The sequence below is a fragment of the Monodelphis domestica genome, chromosome 8 (assembly GCF_027887165.1).
Source record: "Monodelphis domestica isolate mMonDom1 chromosome 8, mMonDom1.pri, whole genome shotgun sequence".
Taxonomy (NCBI): Eukaryota; Metazoa; Chordata; class Mammalia; order Didelphimorphia; family Didelphidae; genus Monodelphis; species Monodelphis domestica.
In genome coordinates, this window is record NC_077234.1 from 19932788 (window position 1) to 19948160 (window position 15373).

The 15373-nt window shown below is 53.7% G+C and overlaps 2 protein-coding genes and 1 non-coding gene across 4 annotated transcripts in view; 2 read left to right on the forward strand and 1 right to left on the reverse strand.

Moving 5' to 3' along the window:
* The window catches only part of MFSD1 (major facilitator superfamily domain containing 1), a 28675-nt gene extending 20999 nt beyond the window's left edge, over positions 1-7676 (forward strand). Inside the window, exons 12-16 of one of the 2 annotated variants that reach the window (XM_007502483.3) lie at positions 159-256; positions 3052-3164; positions 3590-3637; positions 4712-4772; positions 6883-7676. In XM_007502483.3, the coding sequence (XP_007502545.1) occupies positions 159-256; positions 3052-3164; positions 3590-3637; positions 4712-4772; positions 6883-6886 (324 nt within the window). In that variant the 3' untranslated portion in view covers positions 6887-7676. Of the gene's footprint in view, positions 1-158; positions 257-3051; positions 3165-3589; positions 3638-4711 lie in introns of both variants that reach the window. The other variant, XM_056808447.1, reaches the window with a different exon arrangement.
* On the forward strand, positions 4097-4155 carry MIR12388 (microRNA mir-12388). Its single transcript, NR_162959.1, has one exon. It is a non-coding gene; the product is annotated as a microRNA mir-12388 (primary transcript).
* A 3476-nt stretch (positions 7677-11152) lies between the features above and the next one.
* On the reverse strand, positions 11153-12109 carry LOC100019307 (P2Y purinoceptor 3-like). The gene has a single exon (XM_001372165.4). It carries the CDS (start codon positions 12107-12109, stop codon positions 11153-11155), a length of 957 nt encoding a protein of 318 aa, XP_001372202.2.
* Between the last annotated feature and the right edge of the window lie 3264 nt (positions 12110-15373).

The window sequence follows — 15373 nt, forward strand, 5'->3', positions numbered from 1 at the left end:
TGTCGGCCTCCCCGGCTCCCCTTCATCCTGGCGCTTGTTCCTCGCCGCCGTGCCCTCCGCCGGCCCCAAGGGCTGCCCCGTCCGTGCTCAGCTCCAGGCCCCGACAGTGCCGCGGCTGCCCCATGTAAAGGTTTCTTTTCTTGGCTGTTTTTCCACAGTGTCTGCTCGGCGTCTCCTACTCGCTTCTGGCCTGCGCACTGTGGCCGATGGTGGCGTTTATCATTCCCGAACACCAGCTGGGGACGGCGTACGGCTTGTAAGTATCGTGGCATGGTGGTCCTTGCAGGTGCTGGGGGACGGGTGTGGCCGGAGTTTGCCCCGCCGGAGCTGGGCTTTCTTCAGGTTCTGGGCCCGACTTAGGAGGGAGGAAACCATCTCTGGTCCTCACTCCACGGAGGGATAGAGGGGAGGCCCGACGAGCCTGGGGGTTCCGGAGAATCCACCCAACGAGGCCGTCTGGACCAGCACCCTGTGTGGTGGCTCCGCCTCGGCCAAGGCTGCTGCCACGAGGTATGGAAGGCTGATGAGGGCAGCCGGGATGCGGTTTCCCTGGACGCTGAGACCTTTTGGGGGAGGATTCAGCCTCTCGTTTCCTGGCTGGGCTGTCTCTGTTCCGAGGTCCTACAGTGATTCTGCCGCATCGGACTTCCCCTTTGGCGACTCTGCCACATCGGACTTGACTTGCCCTGTGGCGACTGCCGCATCGGACTTCCCCTTTGGCGACTCTGCCACATCGGACTTCCCCTGTGGCGACTCTGCCGCATCGGACTTCCCCTGTGGCGACTGCCGCATCGGACTTCGCCTGTGGCGACTGCCGCATCGGACTTCCCCTTCGGCGACTCTGCCGCATCGGACTTCCCCTGTGGCGACTCTGCCGCATCGGACTTCCCCTTTGGCGACTCTGCCGCATCGGACTTGCCCTGTGGCGACTGCCGCATCGGACTTCCCCTTCGGCGACTCTGCCGCATCGGACTTCCCCTGTGGCGACTCTGCCGCATCGGACTTCCCCTTCGGCGACTCTGCCGCATCGGACTTCCCCTGTGGCGACTCTGCCGCATCGGACTTCCCCTGTGGCGACTCTGCCGCATCGGACTTTGGTGTCAGGCCGAACAGCGGCCAGCGGGCGTCCTGTGATCTTCCAGAACCTGCCATTGGGGTGGCATTCATTGGGCCCCTCGTCCCATGCCATCTGCCCCTGCGCCCAATAACAGCCCAGGCCGGCATCGCTAATGACAGTCATCAAGGAACAGTCCAGTTGTAGTCAGGGGCGCTGTTTCAGAAAGGCAGGATGTAGAAATCTTTCTCAGAAGGGATCGTGGAAAAAGATGTGAAGCCTTCAGGGCTGCCATCGTGGCTTGGTGTTCCCTTGTGTCTGATCTTCCTGACTGCATAGACTTGGTGAAGATTCAATGATTCAATGTGTCTCCCTCCAGCACGTCTCTGTTTGACGGCTGAGGAAACGGAGACAAGCAGCCTTCTGTGCCTTGCCCAGCGTCATGCAGCTAGGAATTATCTGAGGGTGGATTCGAATTCGGCTCTTCCTGATTCCAAGCCCAGCATGGGCTATCCTTACTCACCCATGACCCTTCTTCAGACCTCTATCAAATCTGGCTCTTCCTCTGTGAGGTTTGATAAACATTTTCTCTTTTTTACATTTTCAAAGGAGCCCATCTCGCTGCCTCCTCAGTTAGGATCCCTCAGAATGGGCGTCTTGAATGACGTTCCAGACCAAACCTGGAGCAGGGAAGCTCTCCTGGCTGCTCTTTCCTCACACTGCCCATCCTGGTCAGCTTGGACTTGGTTGGATAATGCTTCTGGGCCCTAGCACCTCTAAGGCCCACAGGCCTCCCTGTTCCCTGGCCTGTGCCCAAGGGCCTTCCTCCCCACAGGCAGGGCCTGGGGGTGCACAGGGTCTCCTTAGGAGACCCCCCAACTCTAGGATGGCGGGGGGGGGGTGCCCTGGAGGGGATCCCTTGGCATATCGTTGCCTCTGAGTTTCCCTCTTTCTGCAGCCCTCCTGCTCAGAGGCTCAGGAGAGGAGGCCGAAGACTTTCTTTCATCTTGTAAAGAGTAAAATTAGGGTCGTTGACTGAATATATTATACTAGTGGTCGCCAGGGATTAAAATTCAATCCCGATAAAATACTCAAGTCAGTCTGGGGTTTTTATGGTGGTTTAATTACAATAGAAGGAAGAAATTAAGAAGAAGGAGAGAGAGGAAAGGGTATAAGACTGCTCTGGCAAGCCAGATAGCAATTCAGAGGCCTAGGCCAAGGGGCCTTCTCAATCTAGCTCGGCTTCCAGCCACGAGGTCTCTGAGATGAGGGGCCCTCTAGGAGGATAGCACTTTAGGAGGTAAAGGAAAAGAGGAATCGGCCTAAACCACTCACCAAGCACTCTAAGAATGCTGCCACGAGCTCCCAATGCTGAAAGAGCCCCACGTCTTGGCTTAGGATAGCTCAGGGGGTTTGTCAGTTGTTTCTGATTTGTCATTTGCTAGCACATGTCTGCCATAGGCCATCCTTCTCAACACTTAATCCTTAAGTAGGGGTGTAGACATTCCTGTTTGCTAGAATTCTAAGACTAAGCAGGATGGAGAAAATCTAAAATTCACAATCTTGAACCCTTTGGCCTCTGACTATGCTGGGGCTTACCCTGACCTGCTCCTTCCGGCTTCTCGCAGCTCCTTCCAGGGTTCCTTCTTTCCCTCCTCAGAAAGTCAGCGACGTCCATCTGCCTTGTTGCAGCTGCAGCTCCCTGGAAGGGCATGTTGGCCAGTCAGACAGGAAGGCTCGCTGTGTGCCAGGCACTGTGCCGAGCTCTGGAGATGGGGTGCCCACAGAAACAGCCGGCAGTCGGGGAAGGCCTGGGGGCACGTTGGGTCTGGCCTGCCCGCACTCAGGAGGTGCCAGAGCCGTCAGAGTAGTCGAGAAAAAGGGTTTGAGCCCATAAACACTCCAGGAACTGTGTTTAAGGACACTGGGCACAAACTGTGTGTAAGTCGTGTGTGTGGCCTCCGGGTGGCAAACACACTCGAATCTTTCTTTCCCAGCATGCAGTCCATCCAGAACCTGGGCCTGGCCATTATGGCCATCGTTGCCGGTGAAATCTTGGATCACTGGGGCTATTTGTACCTGGAGATATTCTTCATCGCCTGCGTTTCTGGTGAGTCCTTGACCTGCAGACTTTTGCTTTCTCTTGTTCCTGGGCCAGACTGTAGGGTCCACCCCGTGTCTGAGAAGTAGCCGCTACAGGCAGGGGGGAGCAGGCGTCCTCCGGGGAGTTGGCGGTGGAGCCGCCCTGGGCGCCTTCTCTCTGGGGTTTAGGGTGGGGGTCCTCCGGGCAGCCCTTCAGCGGGGGTGCCAGAGCGGAGAGCCCTTAGCACAGGCCGGCAGGAGCTTGTGGTAAACGGCGAAGAGGGGCAGGGAAGGGAGGAGGGGGTGCCGGGCTGTCCCGTTGTGGAAGGGCCCCCCGCTTCGCCATCTCTCATGGTGTGAGGCCGAGCCACAGCTCCAGGCTGCTCTGGGAGCATCAGCGCGACCGCGTAGAGACGCTTCTCTAAAAGATTTCTCCCTCTTTCTTCCTCCCAGTGTCCCTCCTGTCCGTGGTTCTGCTGTATTTGGTGGACTGCTCTCGAGGTAACGTTGCTAGGCCCTGAGGCCGTCTCTGGGGGAGCCGGCCTCTCCAGGACGTCCGATTCAGTCTTGTTTCTGAATCTGTTCACTTGGGGCAGCCGGGGGCTCAGTGCGTAGAGAGCCGGGCCTGGGCGCTCCTGAGGCTCCCGAACCCCTGTGGCCTCAGCCTGGCTCCGTGCTCAGTAGGGACCCCAGATGAGGAGGAGGCGATGCATGAAGCATCTTCCCTTTTGGCTGTTTGTCCCTTGTTGTTCTGGGAATTCTGAGTGTCTCTGCCAAGAATGGAGGCGCTGCCAGGAGGTTGGCATCAGGCCCCCCCTTCCCCCGCCCAGATTCTCCTGTCTGTGTCGCCCCACGTCACCCATTTTTGGGGTCATCTAGCGTGGACTCCCCCCCCCCCCCCCCCAGCGCCGGCCAGATGAGCCCCTGGAAGACATCGTCCCTTAGAAGTGGCCCTGAGGGGCATCTGGGGAACGTTGGCCTCGTGGACGTGTCAAACGTGGCCTTCTTCTTTGGTGTCCGTCTGTTCCACGTGAGCACCTGACCTGCAGGCGCGTTTGGAGCCGGCTTTAACCCTGAATGGCCCCTCTCAATTCCGTCAGAGTCCGAGTCCTTGCCCCGAAGGTCCTTTCTTGTGTGCGGGCGCCCCGATTCTCTGTGTTTCAGTGCAGCCCTGGGAGGCCCCCCTCCTGTGCTTGCCCCGTCCCCCCCAGCCCCTTCCCTCCTCCCCCCACCACAGACCCCCTTTTTACTCACGCATGTCTGCATCCCTTGGTGGGATTGACTCCAAGTGAACACGCTTACACATGTGTTCTGTATACACACATGGGCACGTAGGGGGAAACGAAGAGCGCCCCGGCCGGGGCCGAGTCCCGCCAGGGTCCCGTCCCCTCCGCGGCGAGGGGGACGGCCGCCCTTCCGGCATCGCCGGGTGGGGGCCCAGCAGGCGCCCCCCCGAGGCCGCGGTGGCCATCGGGGCCGATCCGACGGAGCGGCTGTGCCGGGGGATTGGCCCGGGCTGTGCATGAGCGCACTCTGGTGCCGCGTTTGCCCGACTCCTTGTTTCTCGTGTTCCAGGAGGAACCCTGAACTGTTCTGTCAAGCAGAGGGCGGATCTGTCCAAGTCGACGCATGCCGAGTAAGTGCCGGGGCGCGAGGGGCAGTGGGGGGCGGGCCTGCGGCGGCTGCTTCCCCCTTCGGGCCGACTCCCCGAAGACCCTCCTTCCCGTGGACGGACATCCCGTTGTTACGGCGAGCCCCGAGCCTGGAGCTTTCCTGGGGAGCAGCTGACCAAGCCCAGAGCCTCTGACCCCACGTGTGGACGTCAGGCGCGCCCCGTGGCGTGGCTCTGAGCTGCAGGAAGGGAGGGAAGCTCCGGTGTGCCCGCGGGTGCTGGCTCCGAGCGCCCTCGCTGCCGAGGCGGCCTCCGCCGGGCTCAGCCGTACGTTCTCTTGGAAAATGGCCCTCGAAGACGCGCGCACAAGCCGAGCTTTGATCCGAGGCCCCGTCGTGAGAGCGGCCTCGGGAGCCCCGAAGTCGTCGTCGGCCGCCATTCTCGCTGCTCTGGAACTTCTCTGGATGGACCTGGATGGCGGGGCCGAGGAGGGCTCGAGACCCTCAGAGGCCATTGGAGTGACTTCAGGGCAGTTACGAGGAAAGGCCATTCCGGAAGGCCTCTTTCCCCGGCTCTGCCTCAGAGGCGTCTCGTGGCACGTGATGCTCCGTCGAGCCGCCCGCCTGTCTGTCCTGCTGTCCCGCTCTTAGCTCGGCCTCTGTCCCCCGCAATGATCCAGCATCCCTTTTAAGAAGGCCCAGCTCTGCCTCCTGGCTGCCGGCCCTCGCCTCCGCGGCCTGGATTGAGCCCCTTTCCCGGGGGGTCCGGAGGGCCTGCGACGTCTGGCCGACGTCCCGGGGCTCTCTGGCAGGGAGCTTGCTCTGATGGGGAGGCTCAAGTCTCCTGCGTTTGGGCCCTGGTCTGGGAGGGGGACCGAGACCTGCCATCATTCATTTCGTCTTCTGCCCTGTCCAACCCCCGCCTTCTTCCGAAGGAGAGGAAAGGCTCGGCCCAGACAGCTCGCTGTTCAGGGACCTTCTTTTTTTTTTAATTTTAAAAATTTCATATTTTATTTCTTGAAAGAAGGCTTTTTTTTTACCAAAACATGAGAACACAGGGATCCCTACAAAATAGCTCAATTACATGCTTATGTAGTTTATAGAAATTATTCACAGCATTTATATGAAACACAGTCTAGGTTACCTCCCTGCTCAGGCTGGATTGTCCCCTCCCAGATTCCCGAGTAGTCTGTGCAGGTTTGCACTTCTAGTTCGTGGGCCTCGGGGACCTTCTTCAAGGGCACGGAGGAGCCATTTATTCTGAGAGGGCCTTTGGGGAAGGCGGAGATGCCTCAGGATGGCCTGACATAAACGTGGGCCTGCCGAGCCCATCAGAAAAGTCCCGTCTGCCTGGAAGTTGATTTCATGTGGACTTCGTTGAACGACCAGCTGAGGGCTCTGATCTAGGAGCTCGTTTTCAGCCCTAGTCTGAGACGAGGGTAGGGCTCCAAGCGTGTTACTCAGTTCAGACCTTTTGGTGAGCAGCTTTTAGACGTTGTGTTTTAAGCCTTTAACGTTTTTAACTTCGTTTGGTGGGTCGTCTTGGCCAGAGAGTTCATCTGTAGGCGGCCAGCCTGCTGGGGGTGGCCTCCCTGGGTATAGCAAGGCTGGCCCTTGGGTCCTTCTGTCGGCCCCACACCTGAAGGGAGCCTCTCTGGCAGCCACAACAACGTGCCAGAACTTGGAGTCATTTCCAGGCCATTTTGGCGGGTGCGTCTCTGCTCTGACTAACGTGCTGGGATAAGGGGTCCCCGTGGCCATTGGACGTAAGCCAGCTTGCCGAGTCCTGCCTCGACTCCTCAGTACAACGATGGCTGCCTGGAGGGGCTGGGGGCTGGCAGCTCGTCCTGGGGAGACGTTTGTATAGTGTCGCCTGCGTTAGAGGTATTTGAGCCGAGGGCCGTGTGGGGTTCCATCTGCCACCGCCGGAAAGCCCAGAAGGATGCTGTTCGAACTCTGCCGGCTCAGGCAGGGAGCCTCTTCGTGTGCACCGGGCTTTGGCCTTGGCAGAGGAGGACAGAAAATGGGAGTGTTGGACCCCGCTACGACTGAGGCTCCTCATGCTTATTAGGGTCCTTCTTGGGGTCCTTGTGACTGCTGGTCTCTTCTCCACTCATTTTAATGTGTTTTTGCAGATGAATTTGAAGAGCAGCCACCCACGAGTGAGGCAGCTGTCCATGGTGCCCAGGAGAGCTGGCTACTTGGGAAGGAAGGAATGGTCTGGAAGCAGAGGCCTAGCAATGTGCACAAGGACCTTTAAAGGAAGAAACTTCTGCCTCTTTCACAGCTTCCTCCCAAAGTCTTTTGTGTAAGAGGGCAAATTCTCCTAGATCGTGTCTTCTGCGGAGGAGTTCCCTTGAACCGCTTGCTAATAACTTCTTCAGTGCCCAAGTCTGACAGTGTACTTTGGAAAGCCTCCCTAAACTTTGCCGGGGCAGTGAGTGAGTAATAGGGGAGAAGACAGGCTCTTCTGCTGAAGGGCCTTTTCTCTAGGTCCTCTCGTTTTTTATTTTTTTTAATTCTGTGTGTAGTAAAAGGTCAAAAGTTATTCCAGATCTGGAAATTTTAGTAGGTTACCTATTTATAAACCAAAACCAAACAATCCAACAGCCCCCAACCCACCAGAAGCACCTCAGAGTTTTATATCAAATAAAATGGAGTATAATCTGATGTGTATATTTACTTCTGTTTTTATAATGGGAAATGTGCAGGTAAAAGCTATTGTTACTAAGGGAAAATTCACTAATAATCATGACTATTATCTCCTTAACTAAGTAAAGCTATTTTAAAATTTCTTAAGCTCTCTTTAACTTAGAACAGTCCTGTTAGCAAAATATTTTTTACATTTCCTGTAATGACTAAAATATCGATGGATTAAGATGACAATTGTGTACCATTACAAGTATATAAAAAATTATAAAAGGAAAAACTTCTTAAATTTAATTTTTTAATTTAATGTACAAATGAGCATTTATTTTTCCCTTTATATCGTGTAGAAATTTAAGTTGTCACTCAACATTTTTTTTAAACACTTCCATCTTAGAATCAATACTCTACATTGGTTCTAAGGCAAAAGAGAGGTAAGGGCTAGGCAATGGCGGTTAAGCAACTTGCAAAAAGGTCACACAGCTAGAAAATGTCTGATTTGAACCCAGGATCTCCTAGCTCGAAGCCTGGCTCTCAATCCACTGAGCTACCTAGTTGCCCCCTTGCATTTCTTGTCTTAGGTGAGCCAGATCAAAGAAAATGTGAACGAATTACAGCTGCTGAACTAATTTTGGAAATAAATCTCCCTCTGGACATTTTAATTGTTTAGCTTCTGGAGAAAGAAGCTACAAAGCCATCTTAAAGAAAAGATACAGTGATGGGATGGAACCCTTGGTGCCATGAGAGCATATTGTTGGCAATTCCCATTACAGAGCCCCCTTGCAGTGTGAGCTGCTCTGGGAGGTCAGGACACCTTCACAAGCTTAATGTGGGTGCTGGTAACTCCAAATATTTAACAGCAGTGAGATGTCACTCAGGTTCTAGAACAGGCAGACTTTGCAAGTTGTTTAAAATATTTATTTAAAATGTTTAATGCTATGCCTGGTACCTTGGTTTACACTTTCCTAGTTCCCTCTTTAATCATCCTCCTATTACAATTTAGATAATATTTGAGAGTTGAGAGGATCTAAGTGGCTGTCCAGTCCAGTCCAAGCATGCCCAAAAGAATCTCCACTCCAAGCTAAACTCTAGAAATGGGAAGACTGTTGTGCTTTGGGACAGCCCTAATGCTTAGATCATGATTCTTCTCTCTCTTTTTTTTTTTTAAACCCTTACCTTCAGTCTTGGAATCAATACTGTGTATTGGTTCCAAGGCAGAAGAATGGTAAGGGCTAGACAATGGGGGTCAAGTGACTTGCCCAGGGTCACACAGCTGGGAAGTATCAGGCTAGATTTGAACCCAGGACCTCCCGTCTCTAGGCCTGGCTCTCAATCTACTGAGCTACCCAGCTGCCCCCCTAGAACATGTTTCTTGACAGTCTCAATTTTCAGCTTCTCCCCATTGCCCTCTGGGGCTGCACAAGAGAAGTCCAATCCCTGCTCTCTGGGACAGCCACTCAGCCTTCTCCCAAAGACTGCCCAGAGTTTTCTTTAGTCCTCCCAGAGTGGTCTGTAATCTTGGCTAACCAAAAATCCTTTGATGTTTCACGGGCTCCAGGCCTTTCATCATCCTGGTTACTCTTCTCTGGACATTGTCCAGGCTGTCCATGCCCTTGTGAAACTGGTGCTCAGTACAGCTGAGCTTGATAGAGGCTGGAGGCCCATCAGCTGGACCCTTCCCTCATCTTGGCAGCAGCTCTGATCCTCTGAATGCACCCAAGGTTGTTGATGTTTGCCAGGCTGGTTTTACCTTGCTGCTCGCCCAAGTAAGCTTGTGGTCCCTCGACCCCACCAGAGTGTCTTCTGAACAATTGTCAGATCAGGCCTTCCCCATCTTTTTTTCCATTCAACAAGCATTTTATTTAGTGCCTAAAACCATTGAGTCCCTCCTATAAAATTTCATGTATAATTATGATTTTTTAAAAAGTTTATTTAATGAATTAATTTAGAATATTTTCCCATGGTTACAAGATTCATGTTCTTTCTCTCCCCTCTTCCTACCCCCCTCTCAAGTCCAATGAGCAATTCCACTGGGTTTTACATGTGTCATTGATGAAGACCTATTTCCATATCATTGCTAATTGCACTGGGGTGATCATTTAGAGTCTATATCCCCATTTGTATCCCCATTCGTGTCCCCATTGTACATGTGATCAAGCAGTTGTTTTTCTTCTGTGTTTCTACTCCCACAGTTCTTTCTCTGGATGTGGAGAGCATCCCTTCTCATAAGTCCTTTAGGATTGTCCTGGGTCATTGCATTGCTGCTAGCTGGAAAACCATCACATTCTATAGTACCAGAGTATCAGTCTCTGTACAATGTTCTCCTCGTTCTGCTCCTTTCACTCTGCATCACATTTCCTGGATGTCGTTCCAGTTCACATGGAGTCCCTCCAGTTCATCATTCCTTTGGGCACAATAGTATTCCATCACCAGCATATACCACAAGTTGTTCAGCCATTCCCCAATCCATGGACACCCCCTCATTTTCCAGTTTTTTGCCACCACAAAGTGCAGCTATAAATGTTTTTGTACAAGTCTTTTTCCTTATCTCTTTGCCTCCCCCATCTTAATTCTGTGAAAAACAGAACTGGGTCACCTTGGTGGAACGGTGATTTCATCTTGTAGGGAAATTTGAGAATAAGCCAGGATTTTAAAAAAGGTCAATTTTATCCATACCCATCAGTATTCGCCCTGCAACTTGGAGGCTTAGAGTTGTCTCCATGAGAAGACTAAGAAGTCCTGTATCTAGGATTTATTCTTCAAGCTACTGTGCATTCTGAAAGCAGTAAACTGTCCTGCAGACTCAAGTCATAGTTCCTTTTCTTTCCTCCCCTCTCCCATTTCCTCAATAGGCATGGTCCTTTCCTTTCTTCCTCTTCTCTCCTCCTCCATCATTCGCTCCCCCTCTCCCCTTCTTCCTTCTCTGTCCTCCCTGATATTCATCCTCCTTTCCTTCCTCCTTTCCCTCCTCCCTCAACCCTTCCCTCTTTTCCTCTCATCCTCTCCCTCTCCTTCCCCTTCTCCCTCTGTCTTTCCCCACTCCTCTCTCCTTTCCCCTTCTCTCTCCAAGGCAGATTGGACTCGTCCTTTGCTGTTTTGGGCATCGAGATTTACTCCTCCAGCTTCTGCTGCTATGTGAATAGATGCTGCCCTTGGAATTCTTGGGAAAACCTTTAATGCTGTTCTCTCCTTTCCCCCCCCGACTGTCCCTTCTAGTCGGAGCAGTCCGGAGCAGTCGGGGCAGGGATGGATGGGATTCAGCGGCTCCAGCTTTCCCCCCTGTTCCTCCGGTTTGGGATCGGGTTCTCCCTCCTTTGCTGAGCATCATCTGATCGGCCCGAATGTTTTGGTCACTTCTCTCAGGAAGACCTTTCCTGGAGTGAAGTCATCAGAGCAGAGCCCCAATTCGGGGCTTCACCGCAGGGTGCGCTCTTACCTCGGGGCATTCCTCGGGTCCCTCTAAGTGCGGTAACTGCCCTCAGACGCATCCCGGGGCCGCCTTCCCTCTCTCCGTCCCCCAGGGCTTCCCTGCCCCCATTGTCATCCTCCGACTTCTGTCATCCAAGTTTGGGCTGTGCCGGGGGTTGGATGGGGACTAGGCTGGGCTCTCCTGAACGAGGCGCCTGCCCCGCGCTGGAGGGATGGCCAGTCCCGCCCTTTTCCCCTGGCTCTGCCTCAGAGGGCCCCGTGGCCATCGCGCATGCGCCCGCGCCGAGCGCTTCACTTTCACCGTCCGCCTGTCCCTCAGTCGGGGGCTCGCTAATTGGGCCGCAGCTCCTGGACCAGCCTGAGTCTGTTGCTGCCCCCAGACAGGAAGAAGAGCACGGGGTTCAGGCAGCTGTTGAGGCTGACCAGGGGCCGCCACACCTTGTACGCCGCGCTGACCGCGGTGAGCAGCGGGCAGTTCTGCACGGCTTGCAGGCGGATGAAGAAGTAGACGGAGCGGGTCACGTGGAAGGGGCCGAAGCAGAGCGTGAAGAGGCCGCACACCAGCAGGATGGTGCGGATGGACTTGGCGCGGGCGGCCGTGCCCACCCCGGCTCCGGCCTCCTCGCGCCGCGCCAGGCTCTTGACCATCAGCGAGTAGCACAGCAGGATGACCAGGGAGGGCACGGCGAAGCCCGAGAACGTCAGCACCATCCCGTACACGAAGAAGCGGCCGAAGTTCTCGGGGCTGCTCAGGTCGTAGCAGACCGTCTGGCCGTCGCTGGAGCCCGTCTCCGAGAAGACGAGCGTGGGCAGCACCTGCAGGACCACCAGGGCCCAAGTGGCGGCCGAGCCGATGCGGGCCAGCCGGCGGGTGCGGTAGGCCAGGGAGCGGATGGGGTAGCAGACGCCCAGGAAGCGGTGCACGCTGATGCACGTCAGCAGCAGGACGCTGCCGTACAGGTTGGTGTAGAAGAGGAAGCGCACCAGCCGGCACAGCAGCTCCCCGAAGGGCCACTGGTCGGCCAGCGAGTAGTTGATGATGAGGAAGGGCAGGCTGGCGATGTACAGCAGGTCGGCCACCATCAGGTTCGAGAGGTAGATGGTGGAGCAGGTCCAGCGCGTGGTGCGGCACCAGGACAGCCACAGGACCAGCGCGTTGAGGGGCAGCCCCAGCACGAAGACCACGCTGTAGGTGACGGGCAGGTAGACCCTCTTGTAGTCCTCCGCGATGTTGCACCGCTCTTCTCCCAGGGACTCGTTGGCCTCGAGGCCCGCGCCGTCCGCCATGGGATCCTACCTGCTGTGGGAGAGCAAAGTGGAAACAGTCACGCCACGGGGTCGCCCCAACCTGTTCAAGGGGGAGGCTGCCAAGTAGCTCAGGGCTTCCAAGGCCTTGCCTAGAAGCTTTTCAAGAGATGACGTTCATGTGGGCTGCCAAGCCTAGTGACTGCAGGTCCTGGGTTCAAATCTGATCTTATGCGCTTCCTAGCTGTGTGACCCTGGGGAAGTCACTTAACCCCCATTGCCTAACCCTGACTGCTCTTCTGCCTCGGACCCAAGGTTTTAAGAGAGGAGATAAAGGTTTTTTTTTTTTTAAATGACATTAATAACTCTTATCTGCCAGGGGGTGAAGAAGTGGATCTGCTGACACTTCTATGTGCCACAATGCTAAGGAAAGACAACCCCCTCCACCATTCACTCCAGCGTCCAGTCTGTGAAAGTGAAGTAGGATCCTTACCTTTTTTTTTTAGCTCATTTTATTTTCTTTGTGCTGCTATGGTATTGCTTATCTAAATGCACCCCCCCCCCCCATTTGCTTCATGGCATAGCTGGTGATCTGAAATTTAAAAAGTGAATTCTATAGGGAATACCCATGACTTGGGGCTTGGCTGCCATTGAACCCAGGAACTCCTAAAGGCCTCTTCTTTGCTACTTTTCATGTGAAAACTGGAATAGACCAAGTTTTTACTGATACCAGTAATTCTTTTTTTTATGGGGAGGTTGCTAGGAGGCTCAGTGCCGAGAGCACTGGGCCTGGGGTCAGGAAGGCTTATCTTCCCAAGTTCAAATACAGCCTCAGACATTTACTAGCTGTGTGACCCTGGGCCAGTCACAACCTTTTCCTCAGTTTCTCCATCTGTAAAATGAGCTGGAGAAGGAAATGGCCAACCGTTCCAGTAGCTTCACCAAAACACCCTCAGTGGGGTCACAAAGAGTCAGCTCGACTGAAAAACAACAAAAAATTATTTTTATACGAGACCTGAGTTTTTGTCAGTTTGGGGAACTCCTGGTCAGGACAGCTTCCTCTCCCAAAGCCGATTGGCCCATCTTCTACAAGGCACAGACCAGGCAGGGGCACTGGTCAGACCACAACTACTCATTCAAGCCTGTTTGACCCCAAGTCCAGCATTCATTGATTGAGAACTGGAAGGGCTTGAGAGATGGCCTCATCTGGCCTCTCATCCCACAAGAAACAGAGACCCAATGTTAATTGGCCTCTAAATGGCTGAGCAAGGATTTGGATCCAGAACTTCTGACCCCCAATGAAAGGGAAGCTGGCAGCGAGCAAAGGAGTCTTTGCATTGAGACTGAAGCTCATCTTCTGTTCACTCGCCTGCTCTTTGCCTCAGGATGGGCGGAAGCTCCCAGATCAGAGACTGAGGCTTGGACATTTCAGATCACTTCAGGTGGACATGAAGGTTTCTCTGCCCTTTGAGTCCTGGGATGACTGGACGACTGGCTGCCAAGGCGGGAAAGTACTGACCCACAGGTAAACCCGGCTCCGAAGGGCTGCTTCTCGGTCCTCTGGTGGCCAGACATCCCTACACCCAGGGCTGAGCCCTGCCCAGGGCAGTTGGATCTCTGGGCACAGTGGCTGGTATCTGCTTGGGGCTTTATGAAGGCCTTGTTTGAATGATGACGGGCATTTGCTTGTTCTCCAACATCTGGAGCATGAAAAGAAACAAATTGGAGCAGGAGCCCAGGTGTTTCTACTCGATGCAGAATAAACAGATTCAAATGGAGAGAAACCATGAATTAAAGCACTTCCTTCTGGCCTCCCCAGAGCCAAAGCTAGACACCACCTCCTTTTCCCTTCACTCTTGTTTCCGAGACATCTTAGGCACACGCCAGGGTCAGGGTTATATTTCCTTTGGTGACCCTCGATAGAATGGGGACCCCTGGCAGGCGTGGATTATTTTCTTTGTATCTCTGAAGTCTAGCACAGAGCCTGGTGAATAGTATGTGCTTAATATATGGTTATTGTGTTAAAAAAAAAAAGAAATCTCAAAGGCTCTTGCTCCAGAGTCCCCAGTGTTCAGGAATTCTTCGTCTAGATATCCAATTCCTCCTGGTCCACTTGATTGGAGATCAATTATATGTCAAGAGGCAAGGCTGGAAGAAAGTGTCATTAGCACCAGCTGACGGGCAGGTGGGCTTGCGTTAGAATTAGGGTTAGAAATCCCACGGAATAGAGGCATCTCTGAACGTGTCTCTGTCTCTCTCGTATCTCTCCACCTGTGTGCCTGTCCGTCGTTTCTGTGTCTGTTTATCGCTGCTATCCCTGTCAGCCTGTCCATCTCTTTCTTTCTTGACCTATTTTTATCTCTCTATCTCTCTGCCCGTCTCTCTCTGTTTATCCACCAGTCTACCCATCTCATCTATCGGCTATGATTTTTTTTTGTTCAGCCAGCAATCCATGACTGTCACTCCATCCCCGTTAGTACACGCAATGAATCCCACACGGTGGTCAGTCGTATCATTCAAATTCTCACTGATGACAGCATTTCACACAGTTAGGACATCAAATAACGTGAACTGGAATCCCTGGAAGAAGAATCCGCTTCTTAGGACTCATTATTTGCACGACTCTCTGCGAGATGTCGACTTTGTCTCTCTAGCAGACGGACAAAGGCGGGGATAGTGGACATCCATCACTGGATACAGCTCTAGGGAGGTGTGTGTGTGTGTGTGTGTGTGCACATGTGTGCCAGTGTGCGTGTGTTTGTGCACATGTGTGTGTGTTTGTGCACGTGGATGTGCGCCTAGGAACACTAAGGCCACGTGCATGTCTTAAGACTCCCTGGGAACCATGGGCGATGTTGGAGCTCCAGCCCAGCTGCCGTTTTCTTCCCTTCTCTGTCTTGCTTACTTCAGGATGTCCCCAGTGCCGTCGTACCTCATCCTCCGGGTAACTGTGTGCTCCTTAGATCCTGGCCTCCCTCCATGAAAGAGCCGCATCCATCCACCTTCCTCATTCCACATCGGCCCCTGCCATGTTTTTCCTTTGGAAGCACAAAGTGGCTGAAAGCAAATACTGTTCCGATTTGGGATGTCTGGTGAGAGGCCCCCCCACGAGCCAGTCCGGAACGACTGATTGATCTCTATTAGGACTGGCCCACAGATGGGCAAAGGAGGAGGACCAGAACAGAGCTAAATAAGGAGGAAGTGAGACGGGCTCTTATCGAAGGACCTGATCTCGAAATGTTCACAGTTACAGCTGTCCATCGCTAATATTATAGAAGCGGCACCAACGTGATTCCTTTACATATA